This window comes from Sabethes cyaneus, chromosome 1, assembly GCF_943734655.1.
Source record: "Sabethes cyaneus chromosome 1, idSabCyanKW18_F2, whole genome shotgun sequence".
NCBI lineage: Eukaryota > Metazoa > Arthropoda > Insecta > Diptera > Culicidae > Sabethes > Sabethes cyaneus.
The window spans coordinates 131,438,849-131,457,007 of NC_071353.1; the positions used below are offsets into that span (position 1 = coordinate 131,438,849).

General features: G+C 42.9%; 1 protein-coding gene across 1 annotated transcript; it reads right to left on the reverse strand.

Moving 5' to 3' along the window:
- Positions 1-11,031: 11,031 nt before the first annotated feature.
- On the reverse strand, positions 11,032-14,581 carry LOC128732979 (neutral alpha-glucosidase AB). Its single transcript, XM_053826486.1, has 5 exons — positions 14,266-14,581; positions 13,717-14,197; positions 12,539-13,664; positions 11,624-12,479; positions 11,032-11,562 (listed from the first exon to the last, which is right to left on the reverse strand). Exons 1-5 carry the CDS (start codon positions 14,382-14,384, stop codon positions 11,352-11,354), a joined length of 2,793 nt encoding a protein of 930 aa, XP_053682461.1. The 5' UTR covers positions 14,385-14,581; the 3' UTR covers positions 11,032-11,351.
- Positions 14,582-18,159: the final 3,578 nt, after the last annotated feature.

Genomic DNA, 18,159 nt, shown 5'->3' on the forward strand with positions numbered 1-18,159 from the left:
CTCCGTACAGGACGAAAGAGCTCTTGAAATTCTCGCTTCAAAAACTACGTTGAAGGATAATCGTTACGAAACGGGTTTACTATGGCGGTGTGACGTTTCGCGACTACCAGACAGTCGAAATATGGCATATAGACGACTAGTCTGTCTAGAAAAAAGAATGAATCGCGATCCGAATCTGGCGAAAACATTACGGGCCAAAATAGCTGAGTATGAGCAAAAAGGTTACGTACGACAATTAACCCCAGAGGAAATCAAGAGGAAACATCCACGAACTTGGTACTTGCCAATATTTCCCGTGTTTAACGCCAATAAGCCTGGCAAGATTCGTATCGTCTGGGATGCTGCTGCCACCGTGAACGGGATATCGCTCAATTCGATGCTGCTTGCAGGACCGGATCAGGTCACATACTTACCATCCGTGCTATATGGATTCCGAGAGTTTAAGGTGGCGATTACTGGAGACATACGTGAAATGTTTCACCAGATCTTAATAAATGAAGCGGACCAACAAAGCCAGCGTTTTTTGTGGAGGCAAGCGGACACAGCGAGCGAGCCGGATGAATATGTCATGAGAGTGATGACATTTGGGGCAACATGTTCTCCTAGTTGCGCACAGTATGTAAAGAACTCTAACGCCGAACGATTCCGATCGCAGTTTCCCCGGGCAGCGGAGTGTATAATCAAAGAACACTATGTCGATGATATGTTGGCAAGCGTGGAGACCGAAAAGGAGGCGGTAAAATTAGCTGAGGATGTCCACTTTGTGCATTCGAAGGGTGGCTTTGAAATACGCAATTGGTTGTCCAATTCAAAACGGGTCCTGCAGAGTTTGGGCGGCAATCAGCGAACAGAAAAAAGCATGAACGCCTTATCGGAAATGGCAACTGAAAAGATTCTGGGTATGTGGTGGTGCACTGCGACCGATTGCTTTACGTTCAAGCTCTCATCGAAACATGATCGAAATATTCTCTCCGCAAGCAGAATTCCCACCAAAAGAGAAGTGCTGCGAACTCTGATGACAATTTACGATCCGTTAGGTTTAATTTCACACTTTCTAATGTATCTGAAAGTTTTGCTGCAAGCAATTTGGCGGTCGGGAACAGGCTGGGATGAAGAAATTTCGTTGCCGCTTTTTGAGAAATGGAAGCTCTGGTTGAAGATTCTCCCTCAAGTAGAAAGTGTTCAAGTACCACGCTGTTATCGCCAAATTACATCATGTGAAGGAAATAATTTAATTCAGTTGCACGTTTTCGCCGATGCAAGCGAGCAAGGAGTTGCTGCAGTTGCTTACCTTAGATTCGTTCAGAAGGAGAAGATCGAGTGCGCTCTGGTGGGGTCAAAGACGCGCGTGGCACCGTTGAAATACATATCTATCCCTCGACTCGAATTACAAGCCGCCGTAATTGCAGCCCGTTTAGCAAGCAGCATAAAGAAATCGCATCGCATGAAAATCGCCGAGCAATATCTATGGACAGATTCTCGAGACGTGGTTTGCTGGCTTCGATCTGACCATCGTCGTTTTAGTCAATTTGTTGCGTGCAGGGTAGGCGAAATTCTCGAGCTAACCGAGATAAACGAATGGAGCTGGCTACCTACAAAAGCTAATGTTGCGGACGAAGGAACCAAGTGGCAGAAATTACCAACTTTAAATCCGTCTAGCCGATAGTTTAAAGGTCCAGATTTTCTTTGGAAGCCCAAGAGTTATTGGCCAGTCGAATGTAAGGTAGAACAAACAACGACGGAAGAGTTACGCGCTAAAGTATTCTACCACACAATGACAGAACCACTGTTAAATTTCGAAAAGTTTTCCAGCTGGAGACGCCTTCTGAGAGTAGTCGCGTCGGTGAAACGATTTGCGTTTAATATTTGCAGTAGAAGAGTAGAGAAAACAAAAAGGACTGGACCGCTGCTCCAAGATGAACTTCTGTGGGCAGAGAGATTTATTTTTACTCAGGTTCAACATTGTTGTTATCCGTTAGAAGTTAATATACTGACAAAAGCGAGAATGGCAGCAACAAGCAAATCAAACCTCCCGAAAAACAGTCCCCTATATAAACTCTGTCCGATCCTTACTGATGATGGACTGCTACGTATGCAAGGGCGAATTAATAACTGTCAAGCCGTAGGAGATGATGTAAAATGCCCCATCTTGTTGCCGAAACAACATCATGTCACCACACTGCTCATTGCTCATTTCCACGAAAGGTTCCAACATTGCAACCACGAGACCGCAATGAACGAGATTAGACAGAAATATTACGTTCCGAAGATGCGCTCAGAGTACAACCGTATGCGTCGCGGATGTCAACGTTGTAAAATAACTCGTGCCTGTCCTCAGCCTCCAATAATGGCGGATTTGCCCTTCAGTCGTCTGGCTACTTACGCCCGACCATTTTCATATACGGGCATTGATTACTTTGGTCCCATGTGTGTAGTAGTCGGTAGACGAAAAAAAAACGCTGGGGTGTACTTTTCACCTGCCTGACAATAAGAGCTATACATATAGAACTTGCGCATTCACTGAATACCAGCGCTTGTATTCTTGCAATTCGTAACTTTGTCGCTAGAAGAGGTGAACCAATCGAAATAAAAAGCGATCGTGGTACCAATTTTGTAGGTGCTTGCCGTGAACTACAAGAAGCCTTGCATACAATAGACCATGATAAAATCGCAACAAAGTTCACCAGCACCACAACTAAATGGACGTTTAATCCACCTGCAGCACCGCATTTCGGAGGTAGTTGGGAGCGACTGATTCAATCGGTAAAAAGAACCCTTAAGCAATTTAAACCCAATCGGCTACCGACTGATGAAATACTGAGAACTACACTGATGGAGATAGAAATGATGATCAATTCCCGACCACTTACACACGTTCCTATTGACCGTGATACATCTCCACCACTAACGCCAAACGACTTCTTATTAGGCTCATCCAACGGTAATAAACCACCGATCGCATTTAACGACAAGCCAATTATTTTGAAGAACTCGTGGAAAGCAGCACAGGTGTATGCAGATCAACTCTGGAAGAGGTGGATAGCGGAATATCTGCCGACTCTTACACGTAGAACCAAATGGTTTCATCCTGTGAAGCCGATCAAAATTGGACATATCGCAATTGTGGTAGACGAGAACCTTCCCCGAAACTGCTGGCCACTTGGACGCATCGTAGCGGTGACGCCATCAAAGGATGGCCAAATTCGACGCGCTACTCTGCAGACATCCACTGGAGTCCTGGAGAGGCCCGCAGTCAAGATTGCCGTATTGGATGTCGACTCAAATTGGAGTAAGCCGGCCCCATAACCGCCTTACTGGGGGGGAGTGTCACACACCTGGGTGACGTGTCCCCATCCATTAGTAACGCTCTACTATTACCGACACACTCCCACTGATACTATATGGCACTTCCTACTAGCTGTCATAATCAGAGCAAAAGCGATGGTAAAAAGCGGTGCGAATGTGAGTAGTGTCGGGATCAAAATTCATGCCAAGTTGAACTTATAATAATACCTGTATCTAAATTTCTCTGCATACTATATTTAGTGATTATAGCTATTGGTCACTACAGTTAATATTATTACCTACATCTAAATTCACCCTGATTGAAAACTGTGTCAGAAGTAAGTGTAGCTTAAATTCTAACCTAATTCAAACGAGTTTAACTCGAGCATTATACATAATTACAGCCTAAAGCTGAACAGAGCTAAACGCTTCAAGATAGTAAAAAGTTGAACAAGAATTACTAAACGTAAGTGAACTTTTCTTTCGCATAACTTGTATTTATAATCACCCCGATATGTTTCTCCCAAAGGAATTTTTTAACTCCAATCGTCACAAAATAAAGAGTTTAAAAAATCGGAAAATTGGTCTTGTTTTAATAACACCTATTAACAAGGTCGTGTGGCTCCGCCGTCTGCCCAAAACCTCGATTTTGAGATCAGGCAGCCGGGAACCATCCAGCATCGCACCTCCTTGCTTGGCTACTCAAAAGAGCATTACCAGGTATGGCCACGTGGAGGCGCTAGGTAGGGGCTTGGGGTGGCTAGAGCTATATTGGACACTCCTTATTTGCCTTCCCCATTTCATACCCATATTTTGAGGATATAGGTATAACGTCATATTTACAAAAACCCAATTGTCGTTTTATTACAGACAAACATATAGAACTCTTTGAAGAAAAACCTACAAAAAATACCGTCGTGCACGTTTTGCTTTAATACTAGCACCATCTATGATCGACATTCCCAAATATCAACTTACAAAAGGAATATCCCTTGAACAAGCAAGTAATTTATAAGGGGCCTTCCCCTCCTAAAAGTAAAAAGCGCTATTTTACCTAATACGGAGACCTTTCTAATCAACACTGAATTTGAAAAGATAGTCACAGCATGCGAAGAATGGCATGGTGAGTTGTTGGTCTGTTTGACTGTGATTGTACTTTGCCCTAGGGTACTTGAATTCACATATAACAATAAAATGCTTTTAGTTTTGTTAGTTCTAGGAGAATTATATAAGTACTGACTTGTCTAGCTTTTCGTTTATTTTTAACCTTCTAACGGGTAAGACCATATACAGACGGCCTTCGCTTTTAGAACCTCAGAGCCACGTTTTCTAATTGAAAGAGCGCTCTTTTTGCTACCAACAACGGGGTAGCAGCCTCATTGTCCCATAAATACAAATGGTAAAACTTTACTTTCAACAATATTGTAGATAATAATTAACACTACAATTGCCCTATACACCACTTTTTCGAATACTGCTTCGTATACTTACTTTATATATGCAGCACTTCTATACCCAGTAAACCATTTGGTTTGTATATCTCGATTGCAACTGAGAAATACGACATCATATCTGAAGTTATATTTCACGTCAGATAAGAGCATATATGTACCAAAGTGGAGGCAATATACGTGCGAAAATTTTAATTCGATTATTTTTAATTCTATCTTGCATTTTATACAGCGGTTTTTATAACACGCAACTTAATACTCCTGAATATATGATTAAGATATAACTAAATATTGCGAACATCTATAATGCTTTATAATTCACAGTCTTGAGTTGTATATGAGGACACGCACGACTGAAAAACAATTTATTGTTCACTTTGTTTTGACATACTCTAATCATTATACAAGTCCAACGTAAAATTGACATGAAAACGATTTAATGTGAACTTTCTATTACGATCTTGTGTTATCTGGGTAGAGACACTCGAGAGTGTCTCCGAAACGCGCACGCAGCACGTCCGTAGTAGCTTGATACTGCCCTACGAATTCTATTGCTGTTGGGGATAGACGACGCAACAAAATCTGAGAGAGCACCTTGTGGGCGGTGCTGACCAGCGTAATGCCGCGGTAGTTACAGCAATCTAGCCGGTCACCCTTATTATAGATGGGACAGACTACACCTTCCATCCACTTCTCCGGTAGTTTCTTCTCCTCCCAAATCCTTGAAATTGTCGTGATGTGTACTGGTGAAACGAGAAGCTTAGAAATCGCCGCCGGAAGGCTATTTAGGCATCTGTTCTACAGGGCGAAAATCACGTTTATTTGGGAAGAATAGGGCTTCTCTCACCAAATACAACGCTGAGCTACATACGCCTTACCAAAAGCAAATCCGGAGTTAAACGTTGCGAATACATACAAACTCTGCCAGAGGCAAGGCATCTGCAGAAAGCGATTACTAAAAAACCACTGCAATGGTCTACACGTAAAATAATCCACACGTTTTTTCCACGTGAAGAAACGGTTCGGGATAAATGAACTATTGAGTAGATTCTTGTCTCGCAAGGCTGTCAGCAAGCTTATTACTCTCGACCCTCGAACTAATTTGGATGTACATTTAGTGAACTTGAGAGCCAGTAGTGCAGCCTGGCAGTCCGTCGATGTACATTGCATATAACAGTGGGCCATTTGCCCAGTGGAAGAGCTTCCTTTATTCCGGATCCGTAGACTCCGGAACCTGTGCAGGTCCCAATTTTTGATCCATCTGTAAAGAAGCAGATGGTAGCGGAAGGACGAACGGGCCTTCCTTTGTTCCATATAGTGTGGTCTGTATCAATTACACTAGTCAGAGATTATCGTTACTAGGAGTGATAGTTAGAACTCCCTTAGTACGCAAAGGTGGCCAATTTGGTCTCCTTCAAGTATGTTACGACATCCTTGCAACCTTAGCGCACCGAGTTCAGCTTCCTTCTTCACATGAAGATGTAAAGGCAGCAAGTAAAACGCTGCTTCCATAGCTGCAGTTGGTGTTGTGCGCATGTCGCTGGTCACTGACAAACAGTTGTTGAACTTTTTTTAGTTCGACCTGCGCTGTCACCTTGTTTACCTGTGCTGTAGTAGTGTATGACCAAAGGGCTAGTTGAGGTTTCAGTCCCCAGGTTTTGCCTAACAGTGAACTGCATGCCCAGATGGCTGTAATTGCTTTCTTGACAGCATAGTCTAGGTGAGCAGTCCAGTTCAGTTTATGGGCCTTATTCTGTAAGTCACGTCGAACAACTCGACTCGACTCAGTTACTGTCGAGTATCGAGTGCGGGCAGAACGGGCAGCATAGCGGCTCAATGCATGACCAAAACAAAGCAAGCTCAGGCGTCACTTGCTAACCGTTTAGTCACTAGCTTTCTAGCGGTGGACTCAGTCGAGTTACTCGACAATATCGGGTCGCGTGTGATTTACATAACACTAAAAGTCGACTTATCGAGCAAACTGACCTTCGACGTGACTTACAGATTAGGGCCCTATGATCCAAGATAATACCCAGTTGTTTAACAACATTGCTGAAGCTTAGCCTGACGTCATTCAACGTAAGAGGAGTAAGAGTATGTTTCCTTCGCCTAACAAGAGGGAACCACGGCTGTTTTGGTGGGGTTTATACTAAGCCCCTCTCGTAAATACAACAAAATAGTGGTATTGAGAGCACACGATTAGACAGCACTGCATCAAATTTACCTCTGACGATAAGTACTACGTTGTCGCCGTTCGCAATGATCTCATAACCATGTTGTGATAGCTTATGCAAGAGTTATAGAGACTAGATTAAAGAGGCGACTTGGCACTCAAAAACCGCTAAATTTTGAAGCAAAACGGAGAGTTAGCTTTATTTGTGATGGTACTCTCCGTTTTGATTCAAAACTTAGCGGTTTTTGAGTGCCAAGTCGTCTCTGTAATCTATAGTCTCTGTAGCAAGAGTGCGTCGACCACTTGTGACCAAAGCAAGGGGGAAAGAATTCCTTCTTGAGGACATCTTTTGATCGCTGAGATCGTGATCGACGTATCGCCCAATGAGACTGTTATTACCCTACTTGACAGCGCTGCTTAAATAAGGAGAGCCGCATTGATTGAAGCGAAGGACGTGTTGTCGAAAGCGCCTTCATTGTCAAGAAAAGCACAAAGTGTCGTCTCTTGGCATTGGAGCGACTTTTCAATCAGCGTCACTAGGCAATTTAGTGCGGTTTCCGTAGATTTACCGCGTAGGTAAGCATGTTGATTGCCATTGTTATGGTCCTTGGCTAACGCTTTTTGGAGTGGAGTCTGGATGCTCTCGCAAAACTTGACTCTGGACTTCCTTCTGGCTTTGCGAAGCTCTTCGTTGTATTTGGTGCGAGATGTCCTGTAACAATGATAATAAAGCACAGGTTAGGCAGATCGTACAAGCGTATTGGTACTCCGCCTTTATCATACAGTAATATCATACAGCATATCATATCATACAGCATTCGAAACGCTCTGGAACTGTGTCACAACGTTCGTTTTATTTCTATAGATTGCATTGAAATTTTTCAACCACGTGGTGTAGTTACCATGAGTACATAGTTTGTTGTATCAGTTTTTTTACTAATATAATCAAACACGTCTTTCCTCCTAACCTGTCTATTTATTATCATTGGCACTGTAGACCTCCCAATTGGACGTGATCTTAGCCCTGTTAAATAAACGCCTAGCCTCCTGACGAAGGCTGCTAAGCGATTCATTCCACTAGGGCACGTCAGGGCCAGAATGTCAGCGTGATTAACGTACAGTCAGCGGTATAAGCATTAATAATACTACTCTGTAAGCCACGGGCAGCGACGTCTAACTCAGCTCGTGTGCGTACATGAGTATGACAGAAATTCCGAGTGTTACCCTGAACGAACACTTGTTAGTTTTCTTCGAAATTCTGTATTGTTCTCTACTGAGAGAGTTTGCCTCAATATCAAAAACGATATACCTATGGTCTGATAAACTAAAGTTCGTCAGAGACATGCCAGTTTTTGGCCTTCGTACTCCTCCGACCTTCAACTCCTAGCCTTTGCAGACAGCCTCGACATCATTACTAGAAACCTAGAACTAGGAGACAATCTACACCAGACTAAAAACGGAGGCTAGGAGGATAGAGTTACAAATCAATGCGTCGAAGACAAAAATATGGTAGGACGAGGCTCCAGAGAAGGTAACGTTTGTTTTCCACGGGCTACTGACGGCGATGAACTGCAAGTGGTTGATGCATTCGTATATTTGAGGTCTGTGGTCCCCGCCGGCAATAATACGAGGAGATCCAACGACGCATTTAAGCTGGAATTCGAACCTACTTTTCCCTCGGCAAGACGCTTCGATCAAGGAGCATTCGCCGCCGTACAAAGCTGACGATGTACAAAATGCTAATCTGACCGGTAGTCCTCTACCAACTTGAAACAATAACTTTGCTTACGGAAGATATACGTGCACTATTTTTGGCTGAGTATAAACAGATAGCGGAGAGTGGCGTAGGCGTATGAACCACGAGGCAGTACCTGGAGAGATTCCCATCGTACACCTGGCGAAAGTTGGGTCGGCCACGTTGCAAAGTTGCCGAACGACAGTGCAGTGAAATCCGTTCGCTTCAAGAACACCACCGGTACCAGGAATAGAGGGGCTCAACGTGCTAGATGGCTCGACCAGGTTGAAGCCGTCTTACGTGTTTCGAGGCGCGCAACGAATTGGCGACGAGTAGCCCAGGACCGAGTATAATGGAGATGAATTCTTGATGCAGCAAGAGCCACTCCGGCTATCGACTGGTAAACTCACTCATCACGGCAAACAGTTCGTGTGTTTACTGGACAATTTGTGTTATACGCGCCCGTGATCCAACATTGCAGGTCACTAGCGGCGATTCACTTCAACTGTATTATTGTGACAAGAATTACGTGAGGCAATCAGATGTTCCCTGAAGGAACTACAATTGGTTTTCTTCGTATTCCTGAATTATTTCTTTAGAGAATTAGCATCGATGTCGAAAATGATATGTGTGTGGTCTGATAAACTTGGTTCATCAGACATGCCAATTTTTGACTTTCTCGGCTAAGAAGGTGCTACATAGAGTAAGGTCTAAGACCTCTTGTCTGATACCGTTTATAATGGTGGATCCAAGAACCATTTTTCTTGTATAACTCATCGAACACTTATTACCCGATAATTAGCTATACAGGAGTTGATTAGGCTACTAATCAATAAAAATATTTGTAGGGGGTCATTCCCTACTTTGATAACATTGAAATCGTTAGAATCAAGTAAGTAAAATATTCAAGTAGGTTTGTTTGTATCCGAGCTGCTCCATATCACGTACGGCTTGTTGACTGTTCTGCAGTACCGTACGAGCTCAGCAACCTCGGGTGGTGGCATTTCCTCCTTCCCCGCTGGAAAGTAGTCGGACGCAACAACTATCTCCTGCTTCCCTCTAGTCATCGGAACTACCACCGTAATGACAACAACGTCGTGTTGGATGAATTCTGTAATTGGAAAAATAGTATTTCCTTATTTAACAGAATAGCAGTCCTAGGCTTGAACTATGTATTACAATAGATCAACTTACCATTGATGACGGATGAACCGAGGATCGTGATATCGTTGATCTATCCACTTTCTCTGGTGAATCTTCGGCATAGGACGCTAGACGCGCCCTTGGCATGCAGGAGGTTCACCTGAATGCAGTGAAAGCTGCTCATTTTCTTGCTTGATCCAATAATGGATTGAACCTTGGCAAACGGATACCAGCAGCGTTTTTGATGAGTTGAGCGGCCGGGTCGTCCACACCGGCGGGCTTCGGTTACTGCAAGCGACTGGCTACAGATGTCCGAACCGCACTTAACAGTGGATTGAGTCTCTAAGGTTGGCTGCTATTAACCGGTGGTTGCTGTGCACGCTTCTTGCGAGGTTTTCGGGGCGCCCTCCTGGTCGTCGCAGGGTTGCAAGCATAGCGTTGCGGAATTGCATTGTCTTGGTGGTGGCGGGGCACTCCCAGAAAGGTGTTCCGCTCGGAACCGTCCTCGACTTTGTAGGAGAGGCTATTGCACCTGTGTTGATCGGGCCTCTGTCAACATGTCGCACGCGTGCTTTGATAAACATGTTGTTTAGCATGAAGTGCCACTCGGCGATCTGGCTAGCCGGCTTTTGGTCAACCTCCATCAGCAACGGTCTTTCCAAACACATTGCGGCAGCGTATCGCTACGCTTGCGTCGAAAACCTGCCGTTCTGATTCTGAAGGAATCGCAAAATTCACTCGTCCGTGGTGCCGACACTATTCTCATCCTGAAAGTAGTTTCTGAAGGTATGAGCCTTCGCCCGGTGCTTCCCACTGAACGAGAGTGGATGCCGTTTGCTCCAGTCATTTGACCTTGTTCTGGTCGGGGCAAGCCAGTATCAAATAGCCGTTCTTGAATTGGCAGCTCATGAACTTGGGTTTAGTGTTTGGAGTCTCCTGATCAACTATGTTATTCAGAAGAACGACGCGAACAGTCTGTAGCTGATCCGTAGTGAGCAAGGAGACGGGACAAATAGCCGTAGTTGAGCTAAAAAACCACTTCTGCTGTCGTCGTTGCGAATTGGAGAGTCTTAGGTTGCTCCTTGACGTCAGGTGGCGTTGCCAAATCGGGAACATTCTCTGTGTAAGTCTTCTCATTCCCTGTTGGGGAGGTCAGGATCGGGGATGAAGCCGCAAGTCCTTCTTCCAGTGACATGCTGTCTAGGTTAAAGCTTTTCGGATTCAAAGCAATAAAAAACAATACCTAACGCTTTAATCTGCTCTATTATCATATCGGCTTAAAAATCAAAAATTTCGAATCATCCTTTCCAGGGCAGGTGTTTGAATCGTATTTGTCTAGTTCTTTCAAATATGCAGTTAAAGCCTCCTACTATCGTACTATATCACTTTGTAATTCTAATTGAAATATAATGCTACACTGAAGGAAACAGAAGGGGGTTGTTTTTGCTACGTATTCCTAACGGGATGCGTTTGAATGATCATGATCAGTCAGTGCGGAAAAAATGTCAATCTCACCGGCTCCGTTAGAGCCGCCGTGAGCAAATCCACACTACACCGCAACAGTTTAGTAATTCAGCTTGATCGACCAGCTATCAAGCATGGAGACGGCGGGTTTACGAACGACAACGGCCCCATCCTCGGCATAAACGGACAGCGTTGACGAATCTCCGTTCGATTGGTGTAATGTGGCCGATTTAGGTACCTTAGATAGACCGACCAATACCACTCGCTCTAGCCAGCTCTTTGTAGCGTAACTAGCGGTTTCGTCGATTTTTCTAAAAAAAATTAAAATCTTATTAATTTTACAATCTTAAAACTAATTATAATTTATCTTACCTGCTGCTGAGGACGTTATCTTTCAGCTCGAACTCTAAATATAGATATTTTCCCGAGCGATACTCGAAGCTTGTTTCGTCATCAATATAAAGGGTGCCTTTAGCAGCTCCATGCCGGTCTAGGGCAACAACCAGTGTGTAGGGATCATCTTTCATTAAAGTCGCTGCGCGACGAACCCTCTCCTTGCGAGGAACAATAGAGCCACCGCGTTGAAATACCGGAAGCTTATAGCTATCCGCGGAAATCGATTCGAAACCAGTTGACGAGAATTTGCGATAGTTGTCTACATCATACCACAAATCCGACTCTCCGCTTTCTTTGGCGGGGACATACACATCCACTTTCGTTTGGCCAGCCTTCAACACCGGAGCTACCAGCAGCTTGTCCGAAAGCATATACTGACTGTCGAGGGTGTAGCACTTCACATCTGATGGATAATGTGCCAGCATTGGCTGCATGATGGGTAAACCGGAGCGCTCATGTTCGTAGAACATGGTGTACCAAAGCGGAAGCAGTCGGTAGCGTTTGCGAATAGCATCCCGAATCACCAGCTTAACATCCTCCGGAAACAGCCAAGGCTCACGACGTTTCGTGTCAATATGAGCGTGTGAACGGAAGAACGGCTGGAAAGCACCAACTTGGTACCAGCGATAAAATAGTTCACCGTCGGGATTTCCGAAAAATCCTCCGACATCAGCACCGCAGAAGCTGACGCCGGCCACCGCAAGTGACAAGCACATTTTAATGGATGCCTGCAGGTGACCCCATTCTGCCATATTGTCACCAGTCCAAACAGCTGCGTATCTTTGACTACCCGCAAAGTGCGAGCGAGTCAAAATGAACGGACGCAGAGCTCCTGAAAAATGTAAAGAAAAGTAGCAATCAACATCAGAACTGTATTAGATTATATATTACCTTCACTACGACGAATCAATCCGTCGTAGGTTGCCATTATGTGCATATGGCCGTAGAGATTGTGCACGTCACGATGTTCCCAGCCACCATGATGAAGGTTATCCTTTAGCATGGTAACTTCCGGTCCGTTGAAAACCGACGGTTCGTTCATGTCGTTCCAAATGCCGACTTCGGCAGTGGATTCCTTGAAATTTTCCAACAGATACTGGTCAGCGTAGTATTTACGCACCGCCGGATCGAAAAAGTCCGCATAGCTGGCCGATCCAGGCCAGCACCAACCTTCGTACACGTTTCCGTCCTTGTTCTTTACGTAATAGCCACGATCGGTACAATCGTTGTGGAAGAAATAACTTCCGTCGCGTTTGATATGAGGATCGATAATAATAGTCAGATGGCGGCCACGTTCCGTTAAGTTCCGGATCATCTCCAATGGATGCGGAAACTTGTGGTGATCCCAAGTGAAGTATTTCTTACCGTCGGTATACTCAATATCCAACCACATCGTGTCCATTGGAATGTCATGCTCGTCGAATTTAGCCGAAACCGAAGTTACATCCTGTTCGTCATTGTAATTCCATCGGCACTGGTGATAGGCTATCGCATACAGCTGTGGAAGTGGAGCTTTTCCGGTCAGATCCGTATATTGGCGGAAGGCATCCAGTGGCGAAGGACCCGTCAGTACAAACACATCAATAATGCCGCTCTCCGAAATGAAGTTCGCGGCAGGTGGATCTTCCTGAGTTGAGCGTGACACAAAATTGACAATCGAGGACATTACGTTCTTCTCTTGTTCCGGAACGAAAATGTCTACCCACGTTTCAGCAGCATTCTGCCAGTACACTCCGGTCGTGCTTCCGGGACCAGTGCTGTAGATAACCGGTACCGCACCGTATAGGGCCATTCCATTATCCAATTCGTACTCAAAAACATCCAAATTATAGAGCCGGTACGGATCACTTTTACCGCCAGCAGTGTGCTTCAATGCGAAAGAATCCGCATGCTCTGGGATGCCGTACAGCACTTTGCCTTGAGGAAAGCTGAAATCCATTGACAGTGCTTCCGGTCCTTTGGGTTTCGAGTCGTGGTGAGATTTGAAATTTTCTTCCCAAGCACCGGGATCTTCCTTCTAGAAATTAAATTTTAAATTAAAATTATTTTGATTAGAATCAAACACTTACCGGTTCTTCAACTGCATTTTCTGCAGCATCCTGCCCGTCATTATCAGCCGTTTGCTCTGCCGGTTTTAGCTCCTTCCGCCGTAGGTGTTCAAATTTCATGAGACCTTTCGAGTTAGCCACAAGAACAAGAGTGTTCTCTCGGTAGAACTCAATCCTAAAGGGAGCAACCTTCACTATTGCTTTGCTCAAGCCTCCTTCCGACGAGATGGTAATTTCTGTACCTGAACTTGCTTCAACCTTTAGAGCGACATAATCCGGTTCTTTGCTAAGTGCATCCGTGACTCGATAACGAGCGCTCAGTGGACTCTTTTCATCGATTTGGAAATGAAACAGTCCACCTTTAACGGCAGCTAACTTAAGCACATATAAGTGTTTGGTTTCCGTGTGTTGCAAATCAACCAGAATGTATTGTTTATAGGTCTGCAAAGTTTCCGGAAGTATCTCGAATCTGCTCACTTCCGACTCGGACTGTCGCAAACGGCTATGCAAATAAATATTATTGTGAGAAAACCAATTTTACAATTATTTACTGTAAAAATGGTTACTTACCGACAAAAGCTGCTCTGATCGCATGTCTTGAAATTATTTCTGTCGACACTCGCAGTCCGGTCGAAACAACCGATGAAGATAAATGCGACTAGCGCAAGCCAGCCGCTTCCAGTCGTCATATTCTTCTAGAACTCCTGTAGGTTTGGGCCCTCCGGGCTTTTCCCCTCAACTTACGGATCTTACGTAAACACCTTCGTTTTGTACGTTGAAAAAGCCGGTTTCTGACACCAGAAAAACTTTCCACTGCGGACAAACCACGCAATCCAATGGCTGTCCTGGCTGAGAAAAATTGGAAAACAAAATGACCTTACCCGAGCCCGAGGCCAAAATCAGACACGTCAATTTTGATGATATCGATAAAAAAACACGGCATTTTGCGTTCGACGGACAGATGGCGCAACAGTGCTAACTAAACGTACACTGGAACGAAAACCTTTCCCGTATACTATATTTTATACCGTTTTTGATTTTTAATAATCCACACGTCCTTTTCACGTAAAAAATCCTACGGGGTGAAGTGGCTGTCAAATTCATACATTTTTGATGTCCCACGCATAGGTACCTAACTCTAGATCAAGGTTAGTCAAGAGAGGTTTTCTGATGTTCTGGTTCAATTTTATTTTTCACCCCCGCTGGGTTACCCTTGACGATCACCGAAATTTTCAAAGCGGAAACTGTTGAAGTATAAACAACGTCGATGGTTGCTAACCAATCGTTCCGCGCACTTCTGTCCTACAAACTGTGAAAACTAGATTACCTATTTTAACTCACCTTGCTCTAGACCAAGCTGTTAATTTTGACAAGAACCAAAATATTTGCTGGGAATTCCCCTTTAGCAACAACGACGACTTTGTTTATTTATTTTGCTAGCAACTTTTACTGGGATTGAAAATTTAATTACAAGTGGCAAAAACTCCTGCATTGCAGAAAATCATTTATTCCAATAACCGGCCGTTTAGACCAACAGATGTTGATATTTGTCGACCAACATTTGAAAAGGGCGGATAAGCCAACTGTCAAACAGACCGAGCGAGGGTTAGTTTTTGCTGGAGCAGCATAGGAAAATGAACTCTCACTCGTTCTGTTTGACAGTTGGCTATTCGCCCTTTTCAAATGTTGGTCGACATTTGTTCGTAGATTTCTAAATTCATTGGGTTGAATAACCTAATGTTAAGAAAATGTATTTGTCGAGCCCGGGGATGGAAGATCAGTGATTTTGATAAAATCTGTGAGTTATCGCCACACGCACAGATCACGATCCGTACAGATCCTGACAAACAGTGAATCTTTAGCCACAGAGAACAGACATCCATTCAAGAACAAATTTTTCGGAAATTCTTGGATAAAATTTTAAATTAAAATCACCTAATATGCTAGCGACACCACCACTATAGTTTCCCAACTAAATGATTCTTTTGATTTGCACAGTGACAACCTTTGGCTCCTCTGGCGCTAGTATATATGGACTATATGCGTTACGCTAGCGCCAGAAGCTAGCTGTTGTGAGTTTAGTGTAGAATTTTATGCGACTTTAGCGACACCATCACTATAGGCGAGTTCGAGCAAAACTAATAGCAACCGTTCGCTACCTGGTTGTGATTATTGGAACTACAAAAAAAGTGCAATTCCCAAAATGCTTGCTGGTACCCAAAGTAAATTGATATATACCAGGTATATGACAATGCGAGCTGTCATATGCACTTTGCACTAACACATCTACACTAGTTCTGAGATTTCGAGCATTTTGTATGGAAAATTAGTTAATTTTTTTAAAAAATCGTTGGATACGCAAGATTTGTCTTTTTTTTCTTACAGCTTTTATGTTTATGCTTAGAACATTATTTCTAGTATGTATTTTCATGAATACAATGAAGTGCAACATTCCAAATTGCAAGCGGAAATTTTTTCGTCAAAGCGGTATCAAGATGTCTCAAAGAAATGTCGTTATATCGCTTTCCTACAAGTAGTAAAACAAAAAAGATTTTTTTTAAAATGCTCGGACATGATTGTTCAATAAGCAGCATGAGCAACATTGTTATCCGCCCGCGATATTTTTCGTCTGATTTCTGGTAAGCTTTTAAAGTGTTAATTATCTTCTAAGACCGTTTTGTAGCAATCTAAGATTACTTTTTATGGTTTTCTACGTAGTGTTGAGACGGGTAAATTTATGATAAAAAGGTATCATCTTGGAACAGTGACTTCAACTTAAGGATTTTCAAGCAGTAGCACAAGCATCTATTCGAATAAAACTATTTTTTAAAAGAAGACATTAAAGGCAGATATTCAAGAGCATCATGCAAGCAAAATGTTGGATGGAACGTGTTTTAATTCAAGCAACCGTATACCGCATTGATCGTGAAGTATTACATTAACATTAATTCATTTTTCAATTGCACATCGAAATAGTTAGTCACCCATGTTCTCAAATTTTTTACGCATAATAAAGAAGGCTACAAGTGCAAATGACTTTAAAATATATTCCTTACATTTCATTGTAAATGTTCAAATATTTCTCTGGAATAATATAACTGCATTCATTAATTACAATTAATTTAGTTTTAATTTTCATGCAAGTTCCACCATATTTCAGAACTATTTCTTCTTCTTTCTACACACACTAATGCAACCCTCGATGGTCACATACCTGGTATATATCAATTTACTTTGGCTGGTACCTATATGGAACTCGTCTTTAACCGGGGTACGCTGCTGAAAAGAAAACAGCTCAAGAAAAAATCTTGCTATTTACCGAAGAAATTTTGACAACTCCAATGCAAGCAACCACCTGTCATTTTTTCTTGTGGTAATAATTGCGCCGGATATTATTCCGTACGGAAAAGTGACGTTTTAATTCACCTGCATGTAAAACTGCGCCATCTGAACGTGAAATAATATTTCTTATGAAGTGCGTACTGCTTAAGAAATCGTAAACGAAATCGATTTCTTGAGCATTTCTTGTCCTATCTTTTTACCCATTACTTTTCAGCAGCGTACCCCGCTTTAAATGTAATATTTTATTGAATTACCAACAGTGGGAATGATGAAAATGGATAATAAAGGTAAGAAAAAGTATTACCTTTCACTTGATATATATTGTTTCTGTTTCGGGAGGTTATTAGAGCTTCGCAAGTGAATTTATGTCTACGAACTGATAGGTTATATGTTTGGTTCTTGGCGCAGATTATGCTAATCACGAAAAAAAATTTGAAAACACATTGGAAAACACTGAAGACTGAAAATAATTGGTGATTCTCTATCCAGGATATGTAAACTTTACAGCTGACTCTATGTACTTTTGTTGCATGCGGTACAAAATCAAACATTAACATTTTTCTGCCATAAAGTTAATTAATTCGAATATTTTCACTTGCCTTAACGTAAATAAACAAATTTCTTCCAATATTTCGCTATCTAAAATCCTGACAATTGAAAGGGTTAATCAAAAACTGCATTTTATTTCAGCTTTTTTCAAAAATGTATGGAGTTTGACAGCGATTTTACTTTTCATCACTTTTTTTATGCAGCGCCTCTAAGCGGGCGATAGCTTGTCAAAAACGCCTATAGTTTCCCAACTAATTTGACATAAGTTTTATCCAAGTGGGGACCTTTCGCTTGGATGTCTGTTCTCTGTGCTTTAGCCAGTTACATCTTACCTAGCTGCGAGAAAAAAGGTCACACATGTTGTTTGTATTGTGATTCATACGATGCACACAACCAATCGTCTGTATCTGTTATATTTCGCTACGCAATCATGCAATGATCTGACATGAGGTTTGTCATAATCTGTACGGATCGCGACAAAGTGTTTGTCGCTTACAAATAGTGATGTCAATGAATCTGAATCTAATCTCTTCTATGGTCTTGATCGCTAGAAGCGATTTTTTTCCCTTCCCT

Coding starts and splice junctions, on each gene's coding strand:
- LOC128732979 (XM_053826486.1), bottom strand. CDS start 14,384: ATGACGACTGGAAGCGGCTGGCTTGCGCTAGTCGCATTTATCTTCATC. Junction 13,665..13,716: donor AAAATGCAGTTGAAGAACCG/GTAAGTGTTTGA, acceptor TTTAATTTCTAG/AAGGAAGATCCCGGTGCTTG. Junction 11,563..11,623: donor GATAACGTCCTCAGCAGCAG/GTAAGATAAATT, acceptor AATTTTTTTTAG/AAAAATCGACGAAACCGCTA.